The sequence below is a fragment of the Schistocerca gregaria genome, chromosome 1 (assembly GCF_023897955.1).
Source record: "Schistocerca gregaria isolate iqSchGreg1 chromosome 1, iqSchGreg1.2, whole genome shotgun sequence".
NCBI lineage: Eukaryota > Metazoa > Arthropoda > Insecta > Orthoptera > Acrididae > Schistocerca > Schistocerca gregaria.
The window spans coordinates 455,077,677-455,104,559 of NC_064920.1; the positions used below are offsets into that span (position 1 = coordinate 455,077,677).

The 26,883-nt window shown below is 45.2% G+C and overlaps 1 protein-coding gene across 2 annotated transcripts in view; it reads left to right on the forward strand.

Moving 5' to 3' along the window:
- The window catches only part of LOC126352265 (exostosin-1), a 1,075,747-nt gene that overhangs the window by 945,588 nt on the left and 103,276 nt on the right, over window positions 1-26,883 (forward strand). For both annotated transcript variants that reach the window (XM_050002675.1, XM_050002674.1), the window contains exon 3: window positions 14,931-15,050. In XM_050002675.1, the coding sequence (XP_049858632.1) occupies window positions 14,931-15,050 (120 nt within the window). The remainder of the gene's footprint in view (window positions 1-14,930; window positions 15,051-26,883) is intronic.

Sequence of the window (26,883 nt, forward strand, 5' to 3'; positions counted from 1 at the left end):
CTTTGTAATTGCTAGCGTTGCCGGCAATTGCACCGAAGTAGTTGAAGTGCTGAACCGGAGCGGCTATGTATTTAGTTCAGATGGCGAACGGGTCTGTGTGCTGTGTCTACTGCAAAACGTTTGACATGGCTTCTTTTACTTTTGTTCCCATATGTATTCTAGGGTTTTCTTTGTGCCATATTTTCATGATCTTATCAAATAGCAGACTGAAAAGGATTGCTACAGACGCTGCCAGGATACTGCCACGAACGTGGGGTACTATCGTGCCCTACGTCCATTTTAGTTTCGGCCAATAGGCTGACCTTCTGCCTGCTCCGCTATTTTGTCCTCAGCGGTGCTGAGGTCTTCAACAATCAGACATTACAATTCCTGAAATCTGTAAAGGCTTGTAGCTGTGACGATGCAATCATTTAATTCTACATAAGGGTAGAATGTAACAGAAAAAGTGCATTGAACGAAAATGAACAGAAGGAAACTGCTCAGCGTATGCCAAACATCTGAAGCCTAGTGCAAGCCTGACGTTGTAAGCCTTTGCTGGGAAGACTCGTGACCACGCTGAGGACAAAATGCCAAAACAGGAGCTCTCTCTCTCTCTCTCTCTCTCTCTCTCTCTCTCTCTCTCTCTCTCTCTCACACACACACACACACACACACACACACACACACACACACACACACATCATTGAAGTTGACCAATCAGCGTGCGCACATTCATGCGGGCCACCAGATAGCTTACGGTTAGCGTTAGCCGGCCTCAGTGACCGAGCGGTTCTAGCCGATTCAGTTCGGAACCGCGGTCGCAAGTTCGCATCCACGCCTGTGTGTCATGTCCTTAGGTTAGTTAGGTTTAAATAGTTTTAAGTCTAGGGGACTGATGACCTCAGATGTTAAGTCCCATTGTGCTTAGAGCCATTTGAACCATTTTTTGTTAGTGTTACATATTATCATAGAGTAGATGATAGCACAAGAGAGCACTCGGCCTTTGGCTCGTGTTCCATCCTTACTACCATCCCATGTCCTATTTTTGTATCATTGTCTTATTCTGTTTTAGGAAACCAACCAGGTAGATGTTTGCAACACCCTCTATCGCAGGCCACTCGAATTTGCACGCGCAGCGGCGTGATTGGCTAACTTCAATGCTAATTAACTAGGGAACGGCGCAACGTATCGAATTTTTCTCAGAACAGTCTACTCCTTAACACCTTTAAAAGCTTTTCATACTGTGTCTCACCACCATGTACATATATCTCCGACCCATTTGATGGAAACGAACACACAAAGAAAGCGCAATGAATCACGCAAAATTTTAACTATGTACTGTCGCATTCCGTAATGCACTTTTGCCAGCGATGAACAGGGGCGTGCATGCCTGAACCATCTGAGCCTAGCTACTGTCTTACAGCTCTGACGACTGCATGGGAGTCTGGAAAATGTTGGGTACGTAGTCCATCTTTTTAGGACCCAAAAAAAATGGTTCAAATGGCTCTCAGCACTACGGGATTTAACATCTGTGGTCATCAGTCCCCTAGAACTTAGAACTACTTAAACCTAAGTAACCTAAGGACATCACACACATCCATGCCCGAGGCAGGATTCGAATCTGCGACCGTAACAGTCGCGCGGTTCCGCACTGAGCGCCTAGAACCGCTAGACCACCGCGGCCGGCCGAGGACTCACGGAGATGTAAGTCTGAAGGTTCTGAATCAAGCATTGTGCTATGGGAGTGATAGGCCAGTCTGTCCAAACATGGCATAGGGTTCCGTGGTCCCAAAACTGTTGTTGTACCTGTCTTTGTCCTGATGGGTGCCCAAGTCCTTGTGTGGTCTGACAGGAAATTCGGACTTTCAGCGTAATCAGTGTCGCCATCTAGCGTTCTAAATCGGAAGTGCTGCAAGAACCACAGCCCTAATGAGCACACACCCATAAAACTATGCAAACTTGATGATGCTAGTGTCTTATATGTTGGAGAATACACGGGACTGCCAGTCCATGGACTATTTTTGATGACACCATGTCACATCTGTCGTGACTGGAAAAGCGTCGCCGTCAGTTCTGTACTGGTCCAGGTGGCCCCGAAAAATTTCCACTCCATGATTTTTTGAAGGTTACGTAAACAACCATAGTTCTCAGCTCACACTCGCAGTACCTTGGTCGTAATATGCCATAATCACAGACGTGTTTATCGAAATGTTACTCCTTAAGAGAGATGGCAGGTGTGCAGGTAGTGATTTGTCAAGAACATTCTTTTCAGCGCTACTAAAACGCAATAGCCGCCGCCTCATGTTAATCGCTTCTATTACCCTATATCGTCTCCACATACATTCAGAGAGCGTAGATGAGCAAGGATCTTCGGCTAAGAGCAAGATGGTTCTGCCGTCTTCTCCCCAAGGAAAAAGGAATGTGTATCCGCCCCTACTTTCCACCCGGACAGCAACTGCACGCACACTGGTATCTAGCGGGTGGCCTAACCTCAGGCGTCATCCGCTTTATGCACAGGCTTTTGCAGGCCAGCTACACCAGCTCTGGGTAGCAAGGTAGTACAACAATAATAACAACAACGTGGTTTGTTGTCGCCGGGAACTCAGGACGCTGCGACCGCTACTCTCCCCGTTTCGCGTCATTCCAGTCGGCGACAAGTGGGGCACCCAGTGTGGGACCAATCTCTCCGCAAGTCACGTGTCTGAAAATAGTCCACACTGTATACGTCCGCCCAGACGTCCACCGAGAAGTCAGTTATCGTTGGGAGTTATTCCGGGCAGATGAGTCAACCATTCCGTGCTCCCTCATTCGGAACATACTCTCGAGCAGCGCCAATCTTCGATGATCGTCGGCGGTCCTAATCGTAATGGACGCCGACTTGCAGAACTACGCCTCATGCTATGCCTCACTGTGCTAGGCTTCATCGCGAACGATTCCACGGAGTTAATTGACATGTTCTCTCTTCCTGTAACACACATAAGATTCGTATAATAACTAGTAGTGTTATTTCTTCCTGTAATTGTTTCTGAATACACCGGTATTATTTCCAGTCCGTTAGACCTCTGCTTTATCTGTACGTGTCGTACCCCAAACATAACACAAGGCCTGCCGGGTTTGACCGAGCGGTTCTAGGTGCTATAGTCTGGAACCGTGCGACCGCTGCGGTAGCAGGTTCGAATCCTGCCTTGGACATTGATGTGTGTGATGTCCTTAGGTTAGTTAGGTTTAAGTAGTTCTAAGTTCTAGGAGACTTATGACCTAAGATGTTAAGTCCCATAGTACTCAGAGCCATTTGAACCATTTGAACCAAATATAATTAACATTCGACATATTTATTCTTCGTGTCTACATATTTACGGCCCTCTTCCGCTAGCGGACTCCGGATTGTAGCGTGTAACATGGCGGTGTGTGACGTAACTTTGTCGATGCGTGATAAACAGCGTGCTGTAGGCAAATTTCAATTTTGAGTAGTTCCTCATCTCCATCTCCATGACCGTGACGATGATGGAACACACGTGCGCTGCGATATCTACAACAATCCGACTCCTCTACACTACAACAATCCGACTCCTCTACACGTGGAGCACCATCTCCATGACCGTGACGATGATGGAACACACACGTGCGCTGCGATATCTACAACAATCCGACTCCCTGGCTTCACTGTCATCGATAATCCTCCTACAGTCCCGATTTGGCCCCATCGATTACCATCTGATCCCAAAACTTGAAGAACGTCTTCGAGGACTTCACTTTTATAGTGATGAAGCGAAGCAAAAGTAGAACGTTCTACTGTATAGTGACGGTATCAACAAATTGGTCTCTCGTTGGAAGAAATGTGTCCGTCGCCAGGGTGACTACGTTAAGAAACAAATAAATAGACATCAAGAATAAGGATGTAGTGTTAATTAGGGTTGTTCTGTTTTAAAGGTTTAAGGCTTTTAACATAAAAATCACTTTTCAGCACCCCCTCGTACAACATGTACAAGAACAAAAAGGTGGTCTTTCGTCTCTAATGTTGAATATGTACGTTGAAGAAGTAATGACGATAATAGAAGAAAAGTTGAGGAGTGGGATTTAAATTCGGGGTGAAAGTACAGTATATCAATGATAAGATTCGCTGATGAGAAAGCTATCCTCAGTGAAGATGAGGAAGAATTTCAGATCTGTTGAATAGAATGAAGACTCTAATGAGCGCATGCTGTTGGTTGAGAGTAAGTCGAACAGAGACGGAAGTAACAGAAATAAGATTAGCGATAAACGTAACGTCAAACTTGGTCAGGTAGTAGATTAAATGATTGAATTCCGCTACTTTGGAGGCAAAATAGCACGTCACTGACAAAGTAAGAAGGACGTCAAAGGCAGACAAGCTCAGCCGAAGACAGTACTCCTGGGCAAAAGAAGTCTTCTAGTATCAAGTACAGGCCGTAATTTGAAGAAGAATTTTCTGAGATTGTCTGTTTGGAGCACAGCGTTATATGGTAGTGAATCACGGACTGTGAGAAAATCGGAAAATAAGGGAATTCCAAGTGATAGAGATTTGGTGCTGTAGAAGTATGTTGAAAATTAGGTGGATTGATAAGAAATGAGGTGGTTCCCTGCCGAATCGGCGAGGAGTGGAACATACGGGAGACACCGACGAGAATGATGGACAGGATGAGTGGACAGGTGTTAAAACTCGGGGAATAACTTTCTGTTGCACTAGATGGAGCTGCAGTGGGTTATACTTCAGTGAAATTCAGCGACTGAAATACTCCATCAAATAACTAAGGTCCATGCGCTGCAAGTGCTACTCTGTGATGGAGAGGCTACTATCCTCACAGTCGTTATGTAATTTTATAATGTCCCTTAACTCCTTGTCAAGATTTATGTACCATTTTTTTCCTTTCTTGCAGAGGCTGGCGCATGCAGTCTTTCTTAATTTCAAGCATAGCATTTACTGATTCTTCCTTCATATTATTTATCCTAAAGTATAAGCTGGAATTTTTTGTTGAGGGTTTTAGATTTTCCATCCACCGATTGAACGTGTAGTCTGCGAACTGCGAGACCTTTACTTGTTGGATATTTTCTTCATTATTACTGTCGAAGCGTAATCAGCCCTTTTTAGTAGATGATGTGCACCAGCAACACACATGGGGCACAATAATCGAACTTATATGCCGATACGCCCCCGTTAATTCAAGTTCTTGTATTTTCATTCACAGAACTTGGCAGATATGAAAACTGCAACTGGAAACGAATATTCTGGGAAGCACGATTTGATAGCTGTAATTATAGTCATTTCAACTGTTATACTGAAGTTTTCGGAAACCAACCAATCACGTTATTTTTCAGTCTGAAAAAAGTCTTTTATAAACACTCTCAATTTTGTCTGGGAGCAAATCAAATACAAAAGGAAATACCTTCATCTCTCCTTCCGTGCTGCTGACGTCGACATATATATTGTGTACAGTTGTTCCAACTGTTTCAAACAGCTGTCAAATGTCCCGCTCATAAGAACTGTTCCATTTTCTGTTCTTTTGCCAGCAACAGACCCATCGTCAGATTTCAAAAAAATATTACTTTCAGTTAGTTTCAAATTGTCTTTGGTCAACTAGGGCCAGAAAAATCAAATGGCTCTGAGCACTAAGGGACTTAACATCTATGGTCAGTAGTCCCCTAGAACTTAGAACTACTTAAACCTAACTAACCTAAGGACAACACACAACACTCAGTCATCACGAGGCAGAGAAAATCCCTGACCCCGCCGGGAATCGAACCTGGGAACCCGGGCGTGGGAAGCGAGAACGCTACCGCACGACCACGAGCTGCGAACAACTAGGGCCAGCGTTATGGGTCGTCCCAGTAGCTCATCTTGCGCTCTACAAAATGCAGTCTTTGAGTACTCGTCATTCGCCATATTTGTAAGGAATAATTAACTGTTATTTTTCAAGTCTCGAAATTCTCCTTTAAATGTCTGGAAAACAGGCGCCGTCTTTCTTTTGCCGATTTGTTTTCTCCTGCAGTTATGCATTCGTATTTTAATCTGCACTTTTGTTTCCTCAGGTAGGCAAGGAACCGAATGAACAAAATAAAACGAAAAAAGACCGTCGCAAGATTCGACCCAGCGATCCGTTGATTATCCGACTAACATTTTCCAACCCTACCGACTGAACTCCGCGGCCCATCGTTAAAAAGGCGTAAGGCAACGCCGACATAAGACAACACGTGTCTGGCGCAGTTGTTAGATCGGTTCCCGCTGCTTAAATGGTAGGTTATCAAGATTTAGTTGAGTTATGGTCGGCGCACGAGCGGTGGGACCCAGCATCTCCGAGGTAGCGATGAAGTGGGGATTTTCCCGAACGACCATTTCACGAGTGTACCGTGAATATCAGGAATCCGGAAAACATCAAATCTCTGTAATCTTTGCGGCCCGAAAGGACCCTGCAACAACGGGACCAACGACGAGCGAAGAGAATCGTTCAACGTGACGGAGTAGCAACCCGTCCGCAAATTGCTCCAGATTTCAATGCTGGGCCATCGACAAGTGTCAGCGTGCGGACCATTCAACGAAACATCATCGATATGGGCTTTAGGAGCCGAAGGCCCACTCGGGTACCCTTGATGACTGCACGGCACGAAGCTTTGCGCCTTACATGGGCCCGTCAACACCGACACTGGACTGTTGATGACAGGAAACATGTTGCTTGGTCAAACGAGTCTCGTTTCAGATTGTATCCAGCGGAAGGACGTGTATGGGTATGGAGAAAATCTATGAATCCATGGACCCTGCATGTCATTCAGGCTGGTGGAGGCTTTGTAATGGTGTGGCATGTGAGTGATATGGGACCCTTCATACGTCTAGATACGGCTCTGACAGATGACACGTACGCAACCAACCTGTCTGATGACTTGCGTACATTGATGTCCATTGTGGGTTTCGACGCGCTTGGGCAATTGCAGGTGGACAGTGCGACACCACACACGTCCAGAAATGCTCTTCTGAGAGTAAACACTGACGCTGGCTACCAAACTCCCCAGACATGAACATTATTGAGCATATCTGGGATGCCTTGCAACGTGCTGTTCTGAAGAGATATGAACCCTCTTGTACTCTTTCGGATTTATGTTTTAAAAAAAGAAAATATTCAAATGTGTGTCAAATCTTATGGGGCTTAACTGCTAAGGTCATCAGTCCCTAAGCTTACACACTACTTAACCTAAATTATTCTAAGGACACACACACACACACACACACACACACACACACACACACACACACGCCCGAGGGAGGACTCGAACCTCCGCCGTAATCAGCCGCACAGTCCATGACTGCAGCGCCCATTCCGCTCGGCTAATCCCGCGCGGCTACGGATTTGATTTCTGGACACCCCCACAGTATTCAAGGCGTCAGTTCTCTCCGACACTACTTCAGACATCAGTCGAGTCCACGCCACAGCGTATTGCAGCACTTGTGATTGCTCGCGAGTGCCCGACACGATATTATAGAGGTGTACCTGTTTCTTTGGCTCTTCAGTGTAAAATAAATAAATAAACAAATAAATGGCCCAATGCTACTAGAAGCCTCGCACTGAAATTTGCGTACAAATTTAATTACGAGAATGTCAAGGATTTATTGCTATCATTGATATTAATACCGGCAAGATATTGATCACTAAAATTCCAAGACCTTATCAATAATATGCAGCAGTTCCTCCGACTAGTCTGGAGACACAAAAAGAAGTGAGCAGGGACTTGAGATTATATATGTAGAGAGAGAATATTAAATAAAACATTTGTCTTTATTAGAACGGGAAACACCCTGTATCTATAGTGTAAAAGGTTGCTTCTTGCTAAATTTCATGACTCTATGTGAGTATCAAAAATATATGATTATCTTTTTATCGAACTGACTTTGTAGCTTAAAATTTATACACCGTAAAGGGACCATAAACTTCAATAAGTTACATAAGTTTGAGGGTGATACCTGTAGCTGTTCCTGAGAAAACAGTTTTGAACAGTTGGACAGACAGACAGACAGACAGATAACGAAGCGACACTATAAGGGTTTCGTTTTTACAGACAGAGAAACCTAAAAATTACAAAAATCCGATTGCCAGGTGGTGCCCTTGTCAGATGGAGTCACAGTCTTTACGTAGAGGAAAGTAGACGTGCACCAGGAAGCATTTAAACGAAAAAAATAAACATGGTACTGGGTTTGGTCCCGGCGAGCATCAGGGATAGTTTAGAGCCCCGTTGTTATGCCGCAGACTGGAGCGCTGTTCCTCCCGTCTCTGACTGTAAACCAGTTCCTGTATGCGCCACATCTTTTTTTCCTTTTTTGTGCACCTGCTAGAGATCAGCATCGTTGAGAAGAGACGGCTTTCCTTTCGTTGTTGCAGTTATGTCCATTGCTCACAGTGCACAGAACATAAGTAGCGTACGAAGCTGCACGGAAACAATGACAGTCGAGGAGGGCACTGTCAGACTGGCGGTGACAGTACATGCACTGCTGGTGAACGACTAGCATAAATCAGCAGTGGTGGAGGCCATGGTCGGAAATGCCACGGTGCAAAAAGTGACACTGCCCCTGTGGCACACCTCTAGTAGGGTCGGAAATGCCCAGGTCGGCAAATCTATTCAGCCGTTTCATCCTCTGTGCCTAATGGCCCCGACACCGTCGGAACATTAAGACGCCAGTATTCTTTCCTCCCTTGCCTCTTTTTATTTTTTGTCAGCGACCTAATTGGCGCCGCACATAGGGTTGGGAGGACATACTTTCAAGTCGTCATTTGACCATCCAGAGTTAGCTTCTCCGTCGTTCTCCTTCATCGACTGAGCAGAATACCCGGAGGGTTAATTTCCTTCCTTCGCCAACCACTACCCGAGCATGCCCTGTGTCTCCAACACCCCCTCGTTAAAGACGTTAACGAGAAGTAAATGCCTGATTTTCCTTCCTTCAATTTCTTTTTGTCGTGGAACATATCTGTCTATACTCGTAGCTAGAATGCAGTGCTCCATTTGGAAGTGACGCTGAAATGTCAAAACCGCCGTCCACATTCCGGCAACAGTAAATCCGGCACGCTTCGAAACTTTTTGTTCGACTGTGATGCGGTGGGGCTGGCAGCGTCCCGTTTTAACGTTGATTAAACTGGCACGACGAGCGGAAACCGTCGGATCGTTTCACCGAACGAATCGTGAGATACGCGGGGATACACGCCGCCCCCTCCCTGTACAGTCAACCCCCCTGCCTTGCTGCACACCCCTTCCCCCTACCCTCCTCCACCACCACTCTTGCCCGGCTACACTTAATCGCATTCCGCGCGACGCGCGACTCGTGAATGGCATTCGTTAGGCTCACAAATCCGGCCGCGGTCTTTGGCGGGCCGACCGCGACCACAGTGCGTAATGCGCCGCATACACTGTCGCTGAGCGCTCGTACTGCCGGCCCGAGATCCGCCGAAGTTGTAATCTGCTCTTACTCGTCCGCCGACGCCACGGCCATTTGACAATAAAATCGACCGATGTTATGCGAAGTGCAGGACGACGCGACTGCCATTCCGATCACACAAAGCAGTCTCGACCATCGATTCATACACGGTGAGAAACCTTTCCCGGCTCCGTGTGCTCTGTACAAATTAATCCGTCATATCTGGCGATGCACTCAGAATTACCAGCTGTGAAAACGCGACTCGTCCTATATTAATTTTCACTGTACAGGTAACATAAATATCGTTTTATTGATAATTGTACCAGTGCTTAACTGCAATGCAGATGATGTTTTACATGTGCATCTTAATACATACAGACATACTCCACAAGCCACAGTATGTTGCATGCAGGAGGTCCCGTACACAACGACTGTTCATTTCCTTCCATGTTCCACTCACAATTCGACTGATGGAAAAACGACTATCTGTATGTCTCCATACGAGCCCTAATTTCACTTATGTCTTCCGGTCCTTAGACGAAAAGTGCAGTGGCGCCGCCGGTAGATCGTGCTGCAGTCAGCTGCAAATGCCGGTTCTCTAAATTTTCTCAGTAGTATTTCGTGGAAAGGAAGTCGTCTGCCTTTCAGGGGATTCCCATCTGAGTTCACGAAGCATGTACACAGATCAACCAGAACATTATGACCACCTCTCTAAAAGCCGGTTTGTCCACCTCTGGCACGGATAACAGCGGCGACAAATCGTGGCATGGAAGCAGTGAGGGCTTGGTAGTTCGCTGTAGGGAGTTAGCACCTCACCTGTACACACGGGTCATCTAATTACCGCAAATTCCGGGGAGGGAGTGATGAGTTCTGACAATATGTCCAATCATACTCCAAATGTATTCGATCGGGCACAGATCTGGCAAGTTGGATGGCTAGCAGCTCGATTGGAACTCGCCACTGTGTTCCTCGAACCACTCCATCACACTGCTGGCCTTGTGACATGGCGCATTGTCTTGCTGAAAAATGCCGATGCCGTCGGGAATAAATTGTCATGAAGGGATGTTGCGTGGTCTTAACCAATATATGATACTCCTTGCCCATCATGGTGTCTTGCACGAGCTCCACTGTACCCATGGATGCTCACGTGAATGTTTCCCAGACCATAATGGAGCCCCCACCAGTTTGCCTCAGACAGTACAGACGTTAAGGAGCTGTTCCCCTGGAAGACGACGAATTCGTGTCCTCCCATCGACATGGTGCAGAAGGTAACGGGATTCGTCAAACCATGATACTCTCTGCCCCTGCGCCGATCTCCAGCGCCGATGATCAGATGCCCGTTTCAGTCGTAGTTGACGATGTGGTGTTAACATTGGCACATGCATGGGTTATCGGTGCGGAGGCCAGTCCTTAAGGCCTGTTCGTTGCACTGTGTGTTGACATGCTTGTACTCTGCCCCGTATTTTAGTCTGATGTTAGCTGTCGCGTCTCAGCACAGTTTTGTAGTGCAATCGGAACGTTGACGACAATCTGAGGGTTGTTGCGGTGTCCACCTTTGTTGTCGGAGATGAAAGGGAGAAAGCTCTCCGAGGTAGAACCGTGGTTATTGGTTGCAGTGGTCTTCTTTTAAGATAAATGGCAGGATGGGTATGCTGAAGAGTTCAGTATTTATTTAAGTAATTTATTTATTATCTCGTTGACAACTTATAAAAGAGGCGCCAGTTCCTAACCCCTTCTCTAATAACTGTCAGACTCAATTTATTCTTTCAACAGGCCACTCGCGTAAGCTTACAAGAGACAATTACTATTCCTTAAATTGTTGTTGTTAATGATGAAACTACAAATGCTATCTCTTCCTTAAGACAAAGACATCTCGTCTATTTTCGAAGCTATTCCTCAGAATAGATAATGATTTCTTATCTTGCAGTTGGTGTGCGTGTCACAAGGTTTCATCACAGACTTCTCGCAAAGAATATTACTTCTGCATTCTTCTTCTTCTTCTTCTTCCTCTTCTGCTGCTGCTGCTGCTGCTGCTGCTGCTTGTCCTAGCTACATGGTGTCTCTTCAAAGCGGCCATTACTGCTCTCTCTCTCTCTCTCTCTCTCTCTCTCTCTCTCTCTCTCTCTCTCTCTCTCTCTGCCTCCTCTCTCAGAACCTCTTGCTTGTATACCGTTCTAAGTCGAGGCTGACCTATAATAGCCGTTCGGGATATTTCCATCAGCTGGCTCCTTCGACACGAAAATACTTTATTGTTCGATTTCTCTTATAGGTTTCCTCTCGATGCTACCACTTTACGTATACCGGGAAGCTTCCTTTAGCGTCAGGGCTTGTGGCTCTTGGCGCAGTCTCCTTTCATTTGATCTGACAAGTATTGCTTATTAATTTTTTTTCTTGAGACTAGACAGTTCCGCCACAGTTCGCCGCCTGTTCTATTTAACCAGTCTCCCCAGTAGGCGACGTCCGACTTCTGTAATGAGAGGTGGCCGCCCAAACACACGACGTCCGGACGTGATATCACCTTGGTTTCGCCACGTGTTGAAGACAACCACAGCACTCTTCGAACGCCCGACAAATGGTTCAAATGGCCCTGAGCACTAAGGGACTTTACATCTGAGGCCATCAGTCCCCTAGAACTGAGAACTACTTAAACCTAACTAACATAAGGACATCCCACACATCCACGCCCGAGGCAGGATTCGAACCTGCGACCGTAGCGGTCGCGTGGTTCCAGACTAGCTCCTAGAACCGCTCGGCCACTCCGGAACGCCCAACAAGTCGTGCTATTCCGGAAACGCTCGTGCCGAACCTTCGGCTGGTCACAACCTGTCCTCGGTCAAGCTCAGACAGATACCGCCCTTCCCCATTCTACACGCGGACAGCACTCTCGCAGATACTAAATGCACTTTGCGTGTGTCAGACTAGTAGTCATTCCTCGCCAGATGACACTGATATCACCTCGACGGGCGTATATCAATAGTCGATGGTCATAACGTTGTGGCTGATCGGCGTATGTAGTGCCTGTTCTTTCGGATATGTCTGGAAGAACTGACACCGCATATACAATTACGGGGCTGACGGCCAATGATTGCTTCAGTGCAGACGCACACGACGCTCGGAGGTGCCGCGAGTAATGAGGCAAATTTGACGGGGACATCAGTAGTGTGCGGTATAAGTTGAGATTGTGGGTGTGACGGGAAGCTTACTAGGGTAGTCCCTCCGACTGTGGTGGCCATGTGTCCGGATGACATTGTGGTCAGCACTGCCCATCGGCAGCTAATTTTTGATTCCTTTGTGTCCTGATTTACGGAGCATCTTCATAGTCTTCGCGTAATGATTGCACTTACCGGTACGAATCTAGCAACCACCCCCCCCCCCCCCGAACTATTTCGATGTCTTTCTTTAATCCGACCTGGCGGGGATCCCAAACACTAGAGCAGTACTCAAGAATGGGGCGAACCGGTGGTGGTAAGTTCCTTGGGACCAAACTCACTGCTGAGGTCATCGGTGTCTAGGCTTGCACTCTACTTAATCTAACTTAAACTAACTTACGCTAAGAACAACACACACATCCATGCTCGAGAGAGGACTCCGACGGGGGAGGGGGGGGGGGGGGGGTAGGCGAGAGCCGCGCGGTTTGTCGCAAGGCGTCCCAGACCGCGCGGCGACGAACCAGTGTTCTATGCGCGACGTTCTTTACAAATGAACCACGTTCTTTACAAATGAACCATACATTCCTAAAATTTGGCAATAAACCGAAATAGGCCATTCAACTTCCTCTACTATCGTCCTTACATGTTCGTTCCATTTCATATCGCTCTGCAACGTTACTGCTTGGTATTTAATCGACATGGCTCTGTGAATCAGCTAACCACTAATACTGTATTCGATCATTACAGGACTCATTCCCTACTAATATGCATAAACGTACATTTTTCTGTATTTAGAGCAAGCTACCATTCATCAAACGAATTAGAAATTTAGTCAGTCATATCCTCCAACGGTCACTGGACGAAGATACTTTCGCATACACGACAGCGTCATCAACTAAAAGCCGCAGATTATTCCTTACCTTGTCTGTCAGATCTGTATGTACACACAGAATAAGACAGAGCCTATCACACTTCCGTCAGGGACTCCTGACGGTACCCTTATTTCTGATGATCATTCACCGTCGAGGACAATTTATTATATTCTATTATGTGGTATTATATTCTATGTTTCTGTTACTTAAGAAGCCTTAGAGCCACTCCCATGTCTGGGAACGTAGTCCTTGTACATTCTACATCTACATACATACTCCGCAATCCACCATACGTAGCGTGGCGGAGGGGACCTCGTACCACAACTAGCATCTTCTCTCTCTCTCTCTCTCTCTCTCTCTCTCTCTCTCTCTCTCTCTCTCTCCCTGTTCCACTCCCAAAGAGAACGAGGGAAAAATGACTGCCTTTATGCCTCTGTACGAGCCCTAATCTCTCTTATCTTATCTTTGTGGTCTTTCCGCGAAATGTAAGTTGGCGACAGTAAAATTGTACTGCAGTCAGCCTCAAATGCTGGTTCTCTAAATTTCCTCAGTAGCGATTCACGAAAAGAACGCCTCCTTTCCTCTAGAGACTCCCACCCGAGTTCCTGAAGCATTTTCGTAACACTCGCGTGATGATCATACCTAGCAGCCCGCCTCCGAATTGCTTCTATGTCCTCCCTCAATCCGATCTATAGGGATCCCAAAGGCTCGAGCAGTACTCAAGAATAGGTCGCACCAGCGTTCTGTAAGCGGTCTCTTTTACAGATGAACCACATCTTCCCAAAATTCTACCACTGAAGAGAAGACGACCATCCGCCTTCCCCACAACTGCCGTTACATGCTTGTCCCACTTCATATCGCTCTGCAATGTTACGCCCAAATATTTAATCGACGTGACTGTGTCAAGCGCTACACTACTAATGGAGTATTCAAACATTACAGGATTCTTTTTCCTATTCATTTGCATTAATTTACATTTATCTATATTTAGAGTTAGCTGCCATTCTTTACACCAATCACAAATCCTGTCCAAGTCATCTCGTATCCTCCTACAGTCACTCAACGACGACACCTTCCCGTACACCACAGCATCATCAGCAAACAGCCGCACATTGCTATTCACCCTATCCAAAAGATCATTTATGTAGATAGAAAACAACAGCGGACCTACCACACTTCCCTGGGGCACTCCAGATGATACCCTCATCTCCGATGAACACTCACCATCGAGGACAACGTACATTCATTAATAGTGCCAAACGCTTTCCGAAAATCTAGGGATATGGAACCTGCCTGTTGCCCTTCATGCAGGATATCACGTGAGAAAAGAACAAACTGTACCTCCGAAGATGTCCCCTGTTGCCGGAGTCGAAACGACAGGAAACAGTTTCACGTATCTACGACGGTTCTCGGTACAGCGGCCGTGAAAGGCTACAACTCGGATAATAATTTGTGTTTATGTTTTAGAGTCATTAAATGCTAGTGGGTGTTTGCCTGAGGAAGGATGTATTGTGCTTGCAGGTTCCGGACATAGTCCGGTCAGTGCCCGCGACGAAGGTGCTGGCGCTGCGGCAGCAGACACAGGTCCTGTGGGAGCGGTACTTCTCCTCCATCGAGAAGATCGTCTTCACCACCCTCGAGGTGAGTACCTTGTCCGTAAGCTTTTGGGCTATGTACACTCTCCATGTAATCCCAGTAATACCACAGTATTGGAAGGTCTGAGTCCCGTCAAAGGCGATACTTGTTCACTGAAATAGTTTAATAGTAAACTGTAGGTTGCTGATGTTGGTTATTATATAAGGTCAGCATGTTATACTTCTGTTTCAATAATGGTCATGTATAAAATACAAATTAACACAAAGACGACAAGAAGTATGGTATGCAGCCACCAACATATCGCAGTAGACATTAGACATTACACATTAGACTACTGAGAAATGTAAACACTTTTAGCTACTTAGGAAGTAAAATCCTCTCGTATGGCAAACGTTTAACCAACGTAAAGAGCAGAATCGCAAATGTAGCGTATTACAAGACAAAGTTTACATCAAGCCTAAATGTGGAAACCACAAAGAGATTTATTGAGAGATTGCCTGAACTTGGCCTTGTGCGTCTCTGAAACCAGGACTGTTGGCGCATACAAGATAGTGATGGTGATGGTGATGGTGAGGAAGTTTGGTTCGTGGGGCGCTCAACTACGCGGTCATCAGCGCCCGTACAAAGTCCCAAGTTTTACACGGTCCAGTTTTTGTTGCACGGTCTAATCGAGCCACTGTCAGGGATGATGATGATGATGATGATGACGATGATGATGATGATGACGATGATGATGATGATGATGGTGGTGATGAGGATGAAATAATGATGACCGAGAAAATCCCGCATACGAAAAGAAACATCTGGAGGTATCTGAAACATGGTGATGGAGGAGAATGGAAAACTTGTGGACAGCAGATCTCACAAATGAAGAACTTTCTAGAAGAATAGGCGAAAAAGGATCACTGCTTTCAACAGTACGGAAAAGAAGAGATCAGTCGACTGGCCACCTCTGTCGACATAATAGGTTTCTAGGTAATGAGTCAAACCAATAGAGAAATGAGGGGAAGAGCTAGACTTCAGTACCCAAACAGATTAGATATGATGTTGTAGGAGAGAACGATCCATTTATGTTCAAACTTGCTGCGTCTTTTGATAGTTAACTGGGCAGTGATGGAGTTATTCATATTGTTATTAAAAATAATCATACGCTCTAGAATATCTAGTAGTATACGTAGGTAGCGGTTTAAAGTCGAACGCCACTTAAAACTAATACGGGTATGGCCAGAAAGAGATAAATTGGAAGACGACTCAGGAAATGTAGATGACCGACAAATGAGGCAGCTTACATAACCTTGTTTCGACCAGTACTTGAATATTACTCGCCATACTGTGATCCGTACCAGTGGATAGGACTGGCAAAGGAAATGGAGAAGATCCAAAGAAGAACAGCACGTTTCGTAACAAGTTCATTTAGTAGATGGGGAAGCGTCGTGCAAGTGCTCAGCCGAGTGCAGTGGCAGATGCTGCAACAGATGCGTTCAGCAGCACGATGTGGTGCGCTGTTAAGATTCCGAGAACGTGCGTTCCTAGATGAGCAACCAGTACATTGCTTACTGCTACGAATATCTCTCGGAAAGACCACGAAGATGAAATTAGTAAGATTCTTGCTCACACTGAGGGCTTCCAGTAATCTTTCTTCTTGAAAACCATTAGAGACTGGAACAGGAAGAAGGGGAAGCAACACACACTGTATGGTGGTCTGTGGAGTACAGATACAGATATAGATGTAGGATAAATAAATAAGTTAGTAATCGAAGCTTCTCATAAACATAAACATGTGTAGATACAATTTGGGTGTGTGTACAATATGGAAAAAGATGTCGCCCATGATGTTAACCTTAAATATTTCCACAACTCCGAAGGTCTCGGAATAGTATCTCCAGGAAGAGATGGTACAGCTATATCTACAAATTACTGAATCAACAAGATCCAGGGAAAGATATCGATATCTTGCCTTGGCCTGCACTCTGCTCGGATAAGATCCCCATCGAAAAGCTTTGTGGAATACTTGCAAGGCGTGTTTATCGCAATGAATGACAATTAGAGGCCGCATGTGCGCCGAAAGAGCGATACGAGAAGAGCGGGTGACAATTTCACTGCAATTAGGAAGGACAGAGGTTAGAGAAAGTACTAACAATGCATTAACTTAACAGGACAATGAGTGCCTTTATAACAATTTCTGTCCAATAAATACGAACTACTTATATTCTTGCTCGTTTTATGAAAGAAACTTTGGAATTCTATCATGGCTGTGTATGTCTAACGTGTACCTACTACCTTCATAGTATTGTATGTATGTATTGTATGTTAACCGGGGACATAGAAACTACGGAGAGGCTCCGTCCCCGCCGCAGCCGCAGTGGTCCACAACCCCACGACGACTACCGCAGTCCACTTCACCCCTCCGCCGCCCCACACCGAACCCAGGGTTATTGTGCGGTTCGGTGGACCCCCCAGGGAACGTCTCACACCAGACGAGTGTAACCCCTATGTTTGCGTGGTAGAGTAATGGTGGTGTACGCGTATATGGAGAACTTGTTTGCGCAGCAATGGCCGACATAGTGCAACTGAGGCGGAATAAGGGGAACCAGCCCGCATTCTCCGAGGCAGATGGAAAACCGCCTAAAAACCATCCAGAGACTGGCCGGTTCACCAGACCTCGACACAAATCCGCCGGGCGGATTCCTGCCGGGAACCAGGCGCTCCTACCCGCCCGGAAAGACGTTCATAGCATATTCGATACATATGTGCTTCCGACATTGTGATACATATGTGCTTCCGACATTGTGATACATATGTGCTTCCGACATTGTGATACATATGTGCTTCCGACATTGTGATACATATGTGCTTCCGACATTGTGATACATATGTGCTTCCGACATTGTGATACATGTGTACTTCCGACATATTACTCTTACTTTCGTGGAAACCTGCATTTATACTGATTTCCACTACTTTATAGATTATGACCTCTTTTTGCAACTGAAATAAGTCTCTAATGATCGTGTTGAAGTTTTGTTGGAGTTATAATAGCGGACGCAACTGCGATGTCTCTCGGTTAATAATGTCTTAAGTTTTTGTCTTTGGACGACGTAAACTCCGTCGTGGATGCGCATCTGTAGTTCGGGTGTTCGCAGTTGAATTCTTGCGTCACCAGCTGCAGTTGGCCGTGTGCAGCAGACGTCCTGGAATTGCGCTGTTTGCTGGCGTTGCTCCCCTTCTTGCCCGCGGGAGAGACGCCGGTGCAGGCAAAGTCCGGAAACCGCCGCGGCATTAATTAAGACGGCCTGCCGCACAAGTTCCGTTTGTTTGTCGTTCGTCGCGACTCGCGGAGACACCGCGTCGCCGTCTGCGATATTGTGACTCCCCTCAAATTTTGCTGTCTGTTAATTATTCTTACGAGCGCCGCTGCCTGTGGAATTTGCGAATCGGAGCTTTTGATGAAGTAATTACTGGTGCGCGGAAACAGTGACGGAAGTTTGGTGTCGTAATTAGTTATCGACGGGGCCTCCGACGCTCCGTCCGCATCGACAGCTCCTAAGGCGGCGCCGTGCAAGTGCAGCCGCCTGGGGGTTTCTCTTCAGCCTTATCACATCCTTTCCTTCGTAGAGGCCGTGTTACACAGCTGCACGTGGTGTGAACGCAAAGTTCTTTTAGTTTATGCTTGTGGTAACAATTTCATGTCTCGGTGTCTGCTGTAACAAGCAAACCGCACACGCGACAGTTGTGGCTGGAGATGTGCAAAGCCGTCGCAAATCGCGAAAATTGTATAGAGGGCTCCTACGGGTACCTTCTAAAGACGTCCCCCTTGCAGCAGATAAAGTACCGGTCGAGAGCTCCGTGAGATGATGTAGAGATATTCAGTTGAAATTGTAAGATGGAGGAGAGCTGTTCTGCAATGAACAGCATATCATCTGTTTCAAGGGATGCCATGTTTTATAATGATCAGTAAGTCGTGCCACAGCAGCGTGTTGAAACAGTAGCCACACGTATCAGTTGCTGGTGCGTTAATCTAATAAAAACGAACCACACTTAGAGTAACAAGGTCGTCATTGGTGGTACTTCAGTCAACACTTATTCTGCGTGGCGGCTATTTTGGCTGCCACGTTCGCGCCCGATGACGACACATTTAATAATGTAATATTACATAAATATTTGATATTGCCATGACCACTCAGACCATTAACTTTGTCCGTCGTCCTGATATTCTTGAATAAACAATACCATTTTACAACAGCTGACGAGAGTCACCACAGATACGACCGACCACTAGGATACCTGCTACCAGACTCATGCTACCAGCAAAGAAGACAGTTCCTGTCGGCACAAGGAAGCTTCTGGCTCGCGAGTTTTAGCCAACTACAGCAAAGGAAATTTTTTGCTTCTATATATAGTGGAGCCGTGCTTAGCCAATAGCAAGCGAGGACGTTGTTCACAGGTGGAGCCCACGAGAAATACAGGCCTCGCAGTGAACGGGGCCAACGAGATTGCCGGCCGCGGTGGTCTCGCGGTTCTAGGCGCGCAGTCCGGAACCGTGCGACTGCTACGGTCGCAGGTTCGAATCCTGCCTCGGGCATGGATGTGTGTGATGTCCTTAGGTTAGTTCGGTTTAAGTAGTTCTAAGTTCTAGGGGACTGATGACCACAGCAGTTTAGTCCCATGGTGCCCAGAGCCATTTGAATCATTTTGAGCCAACGAGATATACGGGTGTTGAAACGGACTTGTGACGTCACACTTGTCAGCTTGTCCGCCACACTTAGTGAACCCTCGGCTTCGTGCGGGGTTCACGGGACATCGGTGTTTAATTGGAAAGATATCCTCTAAAGGGCTTAATTTTGTTGTATGCCATCGAGAACTTGCATGCATTTAAATACGCAGTCAAGAATTATTAAACGCGTCTGAAATAAGTTACTTGCTCCCCACCGGGGACGGCTGCTGGCACTCCCAAGACCTGCAGTGTTACGTGCTGTGACGTACGCGTCACGGCCTGTCTTTCTCGTGGGCCTCGCGCACGAGCTTGTGACGTCACATTAGTCGGCTTGCCCGCCACACTTAAAGAGCGTTCGGCTCCTTGCAGGGCACACAGGGGATCAGTTTTTAATTGAAAAGGTACCTACTGAAGATGGTCCTTACTTTGTCGTGCCCTATCGAGAAACTGTAAGCAGTTAAGCGCGTAGTCAAGAATTACTAAATTCGTCTGGAGTAGTTTCTCGCACTCCGCTCCAGACGGCTGCTGGTACTCGTAAGCCCTGCAGTGTCACGTGCTGTGACGTACGCGGCTTGGCCTGTATTTCTCGCGGGCCTCGTTCCCAGGTGTGTGGCGCCGTGCTAAGCCAGCATAACGCCACGCTGAAACTTGCATGTGTCCTTGTGCCTATACTATGCGTCTTGTGACATATTGCATCACATTACGAATATTCTATACCCATCTTAACAGAAGTGTTAAGATTCGTGCAAGACTTACTATTTTACTGTGGTACTTACTGAAGCGTGATTGCATGAAAAACCACGCCCTTTTGCGACTTGTTTCATTAAGTATTTATTTTTGCGGCCTAGGTTTCGAGGTTTAGCCCATTACCTAGCATATCTGTTAACTAACACAATGCTGCTTTGGCGCCAATCGTAGCGTGAACTGACTTGGCCACAATGCCGGACTCGGTTTGAAAAGATTCCAAAATAACGGATTATTCATGGGTTAACGAAGGAAACCTGTTAATATTATTGCGAACAGAAAATGAGCTTCGACGCTCTAATCTCGGATGGTGTATTCAAACAGGAGATGAATTCAAGGCCTTCTTTAGAACACTTCTCCAACCTCCTTTCTGACTCTGTATTATCTCTGAGTTATATAGAAGAGAGCTTCATATGCATTTGTTTACATACTTTTTCCTGATGTTTAAACTACTGTTCTACGACATCGGTAATGGATACTACTACGTTGTATATAGTTCTGCATTTAAATTACTGGTAGCAGAATCAGTTACCAATTGTTCTTGTAAAGTTGAAGTGTCGTCATTTTTCCTTTATTGGACTGTGTTTGTTAGTCTTCCAATATCAGCTGATTCCGGTTTTGTGACCACTTTCAAGTCATTAATACGAACGGATAGCTTATAATAATGCGTGTCTCGTCCAAATTATATCGGTAACTGAATAGAAATGTATCAGTTGCCGACGCATAATCATGAATTCTTTTACTTGTAAATAGTGCATATTCAGTGACTTATAAATTTAAGGAAAAGTTGCGTCACTCCATAATTTCATACAGGAATATCCCAGTTTAAAGAAATAATTTACTCTCTCTTCAGGTGAACGATTATAGTTGTTAAATACCAGTAATCAGGACATACTATGACAAATTAAAAAAAAATCAAAAACACTTAAAATGTTTTCTGAAATGAATTGTTTAAATAGTCAGAAAAAAGTACATTAGAGGAACATTTGAAGCACCCTTGAATGATACTCGAAATCATGTACAGTAGCTGAGATGCTCATACATTATTGACGTAAGGAGACCACTGAGCGAAATTTTACCATATGTCCTCTAGTACTCTTTCAATATTCAAAGATCCCAAGTTAAACATTGAACTTTAAATTTCCGGTCGGCAACTCATTTGCTGTTAACGATTTCGATTGTCAGTCACTGGTGTGTCAAGTATTTCCCTAATCTGTTGTCTTCCTTGCTGTAGCACAAATCATTTCAGAAACCAGTTCTCAGTCTTTTGCGATAAATATTCCAGTTTTGTCCATAAAGCACGAAATGTAGTGTGTTTCTATATTGATCGCTACTCTAATATTATTATTATTATTATTATTATTATTGAGAGCATACAGATCAAGAGAAAGGAAAGATGTTTCAATTCATGCTGTAATTTGATATTTTTGACACTTGATTTGCATAACTAGCAGCTGCTGTTCGTGGCATTTTACAGTTTTCTTCAAATAACTTAGTTTTTCTTCATTACCCTGATTACGTTTAAGCAATTAATTGTTTTCAAAACAAGACCTCACGGTAGTCTGTTACATACCCCATTTCCTTGTTTCCCACTCTTCGTTTGGCTACGAAAAGTCGGACAAAAATCAATTTTGTAATTTTACAGCGTTTTGTTTTCGATCCACTCAGACATTTGATCAAAAAATTTGAATGACAGCATCATAACTGAGGTTGCACACTATTCAGTGGGGTAGAATTGTACACAAGCTCATGTGATCGAATTGTCTCTGCTCAGTCAGAACTGTAGCCGTTTCTCTACCGTTGTAGCAAATACTGTTAGGGTACGGAACAGCCAGTCTGTGATGATGAAGGTAAGGTAAAGCAAAGATCGTTTGGCCAAATAACGGGCTGTTCACAAAGGCCAAGTCGAGCTAGCACAAAATGGCACGAAAGTGGTGGCCATTATAACCGTGACTTGGTCTGCGTAGTTTGTTGGACGACGGTTTCATTAGAAGCACAGCGGAATCGACGTTCAGTGCTTACTTTTCCACGTTAAATAGCCGCTTTTTTCCTCATAAAGAAGACGTGAGGTAAACTCAGCACATACGCCGGACATGGCTCGTTACTAGGTTCAGTAATGACGTGTCGGTACGAGCGCGAGTCTCTGCCGGGCAGCAGCCCCCCCCCCCCCCCCCCCGCTCTCTCTCTCTCTCTCTCTCTCTCTCTCTCTCTCTCTCTCTCTCTCTCTCTCTCTCTCTGCTGATCAGCGAGTGGGCAGCCTCATTAAGCGCCGCCTTTGACAGCCGCCGCCGTCCGTCCAACGAGCAGACCTCTCTCGCGGCGCCAAAGTGTTCCTCTGGCGTCTCTCTGTCCTCTAGGCAGCACTGTGTTGCTGGCAGCTGAACACACGGTCCCCGCCTGCCTCGGTATCACAGCAGAGGGCGCGCGAAATAACTCGGCCTGTGTGTGTGTGTGTGTGTGTGTGTGTGTGCGCGCGCAGACGGCGCAGGAGGGGAGGGGGGGAGCGGTAGTGGTGGGGCTCCGCTGTGAACGGCCAACGCGCTGTAGGGGAGGTGCTGAAGCATATGAACCAATTCATATCTTAGATAACTTGCAATCTGCGAATAGAGAGTCTGCAAACGATCGTAATAAGGGCGGCAGGACTTCAGACGGGTCGACTTGGAGCAGGAGAGGCGCCACAGGACATTTTAATTTCCACTGTGTATACTTACACAAATATATTCGTACAACTTTGTCAGCATGTGAGGGAATTACATTAGGAAATGACACTTAAAGTAGTAAAGGTGTTTTGCTATTTGGGGAGCAACATAACTGATGATGGTCGAAGTAGAGAGGATATAAAATGTAGACTGGAAATGGCAAGGAAAGCGTTTCTGAAGAAGAGAGATTTGTTAACATCGAGTATAGATTTAAGTGTCAGGAAGTCGTTTCTGAAAGTATTTGTGTGGAGTGTAGCCATGTATGGAAGTGAAACATGGACGATAAATAGTTTAGACAAGAAGAGGATAGAGGAGTTTGTGGCACAACTTGACAAGAAGAAGGGACCGGTTGGTAGGACATGTTCTGAAGCATCAGGGGATCACAAATTTAGCATTGGAGGGCAGCGTGGAGGGTAAAAATCGTAGAGGGAAACCAAGAGATGAATACACTAAGCAGATTCAGAAGGATTTAGGTTGCAGTAAGTACTGGGAGACGAACAAGCTTGAACAGGATAGAGTAGCATGGAGAGCTGCATAAAACCAGTCTCAGGACTGAAGACCACAACAACAACAACAACAACAACAACAACAACATGCAGCATGACAAGGAAGGATTCAAGATGCACATTCATAGCAATGAAAGTTCAAACACACAACCAAATAATTTTTTTTACAAGTGAAATTTCATAATTTTTTTCTCTTACTATTGGCTGCATTTGTTGCTATAGGTTTGCTTTTCTTCATCAGTAAGAGAGATTTTTCGATGAATCTTGCGCTGCTCTAGAATTTATTTAATTAATGTAAAAATGAATGAGCTGTTACATTTTAAACTTCATGTTTAGAAGAAACTCAAATTTTATAGTTATTTATCTCAACTTTTACCACAGATGTTAAAAGATTTGGAAAATTATAGAGTTTATCTTTAAGGAGTTTGTGTTCAACAATCAGTGCAAAAATCGTGCAAAAATCTCTCTTATTTGTGAAGAAAAGTGTACCTATAACAACAAATGAAGCCAATATAAAGTGAAAAAATTATGAAATTTCACATGTAAAAAGAACTATTTCCTTATGTTTTTGAGCTTTTACCGATACGAGTGTGAATCCTGAATACTTCTTGGTCATGCTGACAAAGTTTTATGAATTTATTTGTAAAAGTGTAGACAGTGGAATTTAAAATGTCGTGTGGTGTCTCTCCTGCTCCAAGCCGTCCCGTTTGACGTCCTATCCCCCTTAACAGCTGATGTTAGTACAAGCGTTAACTGGACTTCAGATTCAGCAGTTTTTCACTACAATACGACAGAAGGAAAGTTGAGTATCGAAGGACAGCCTAAAGGAAAACAAATATGACCATGTCTGGCCAGAAAGAAATCTCGTAAAAGGAAAAGGATGTGAAAGATGTAACGTAGCAGACAGCTTCACGTACAACGTTACTGACAGTGTAAAATAGAAACCATGTTTCACTTGAAAATCGAGTGTCCGTGCCTTGATAACATACTTGATAATATTAGCTGAAATATTCACTTCTGCGTCTTCAAAGTATTTCCAATCTTGTGAAGTCTTCAGCAGCACTTGCAGCTACGTTTTCTCCTTCCTTCTTTGTTGATCGATTGAAATAGCTAGCTGTTCCTTCAAGACTCTAAAGCACCATTACTAGCGAGTTTTTTTGTTTCCTCATGTGCCTCTTCTGACAAAAATCTAATAGCACTGGATAAAATCGCATGTGCCTGACTATGAAGAACATAACTGGTACCTATTGTGCATAAAGGGTACAGTGCCGTGCTATGTAATAAAGAGACATGAATGAGAACAGTTGAAGTGCATTCAGTAGACAACACTCAGCTGAAGTGCTGTACATTTTTCAAATGAATAGCAAGACAAAGGATCAGAAGTGGAGAATTATGATGATACAAACCTTTGGTGTACAGCGACACGACCGCTACGGTCGCAGGTTCGAATCCTGCCTCCGGCATGGATGTGTGTGACGTCCTTAGGTTGGTTAGGTTTAAGTAGTTCTAAGTTCTAGGGGACTGATGACCTCCGCTGTTAAGTCTCATACTGCTGAGAGCCATTTGAATCATTTTTTGAACTGCGACAAATGTCGATCGTGCCGAAAGTCTTTGTCCTGGGAAGCGTTCCCGATAAATTCATGCAGGTGCCCTCGCAACACCTTTTGCCATAAATTAAATGAATATCGCGTTATACAGTAATAGTAAATCTCTCTTTCATATTAACCATTAACGGAGTTGCAATAACGTCTGCGCAGGTAACTCGATGACTGCCGACGGTCATTGTATTACAGTGACTCAACCACGCGGGCCGTTGGGGCCAAAGTGTTTGTAATAAAATGAATACCCCTAGCTGCATATAGCGTTGATGTAAGTCAACGGGGACAGTTGAAAATGCGTGCCCCGACCGGGACCCGAACCCGGGATCTCCTCCTTACATGGCCATCTGAGCCACCGAGGACACAGAGGATAGTGCGACTGCAGGGACTGTATGGCACGCCTCCCGTGAGACGCACATTCGCAACTTATTGTCCGGCACTATATTCATAGTGCCCCTGCCCGTTATAATCATTACTCGCGGCTTTACTGCCGATTCCTGTAAGCGTTCGGGCTCTGTTTGTGCATACGCACAGAAGAAGATTGTCAAATGACCGGTGAGCCTCATATATATATATATATATATATATATATATATATATATATATATATATATATATATATATATGATGGTAGCTGTTCTTTCGGAAATGTCCGAAAGAACAGAGCCGGCCGTTGTGGCCCAGTGGTTCTAGGCTCTCCAGTCCGGAACCGCGCTGCTGCTGCGGTCGCAGGTTCGAATCCTGCCTCTGGCATGGATATGTGTGATGTCCGTAGGTTAGTTAGATTTAAGCAGTTCTAAATCTAGGGGACTGATGACCTCAGATGTTAAGTCCCATAGTGCTCAGACCCATTTTACCCATTTTAACCATTATTGAAAGAACAGATACCATCTTCATATATACAAAGTGTTTGCACCTCACGCTCTCGATGTCAATACGCGCAGCGATAATGTCTGTTTTTTTCAAAATTATTGTCAGTATTGTCCCGAGATGAAATGGTGTTTTTTTTGTTGTCGTTTTCTGGGACAACCGTAAGAAATGGACGAACATGTTGTTAGACGTTTTAAATCTGTTACTTGTGTTTTAATAACAGGAATTTTTTGGCAGCTTACACCATTTACACCCTCGGCAGCATCGCATATACAAGATATAAAAAGTGCATTGACGGAGGAGCAGACATTCAATTCGCATGCAGGTGATTCATGTGAAAAGGTTACTGACGTGATTTTGGCCGCACGACAGGAATCAACAGACTTTGAACCCGGAATGGTAGTTTGAGCTAGACGCACGGACATTCCACTTCGGAAGTCATCAGGGAATTCATATTCCGATATCCACAGTTTCTAGATTGTCCCGAGAATACCAAATTACAGACATGACTCCTCACCACGGACAACGGATTAGCCGACGGCCTTCACTTAGCGACCAAAAACAGCGGCGTTGCACTGAGTTGTCAGTGATAAGAAACAAGCAACGCTGAGTAAGGTAAACACAGAAGTGAATGTGGTGCTTAGCGCGAACGTATCCGTTAGCCTATGGCAGAAGACCGACACCACAGCACAGCATCACCTCTCCTCGGTTCGTGACCACATTGGTTGGACCCTAGACTACTCCAAA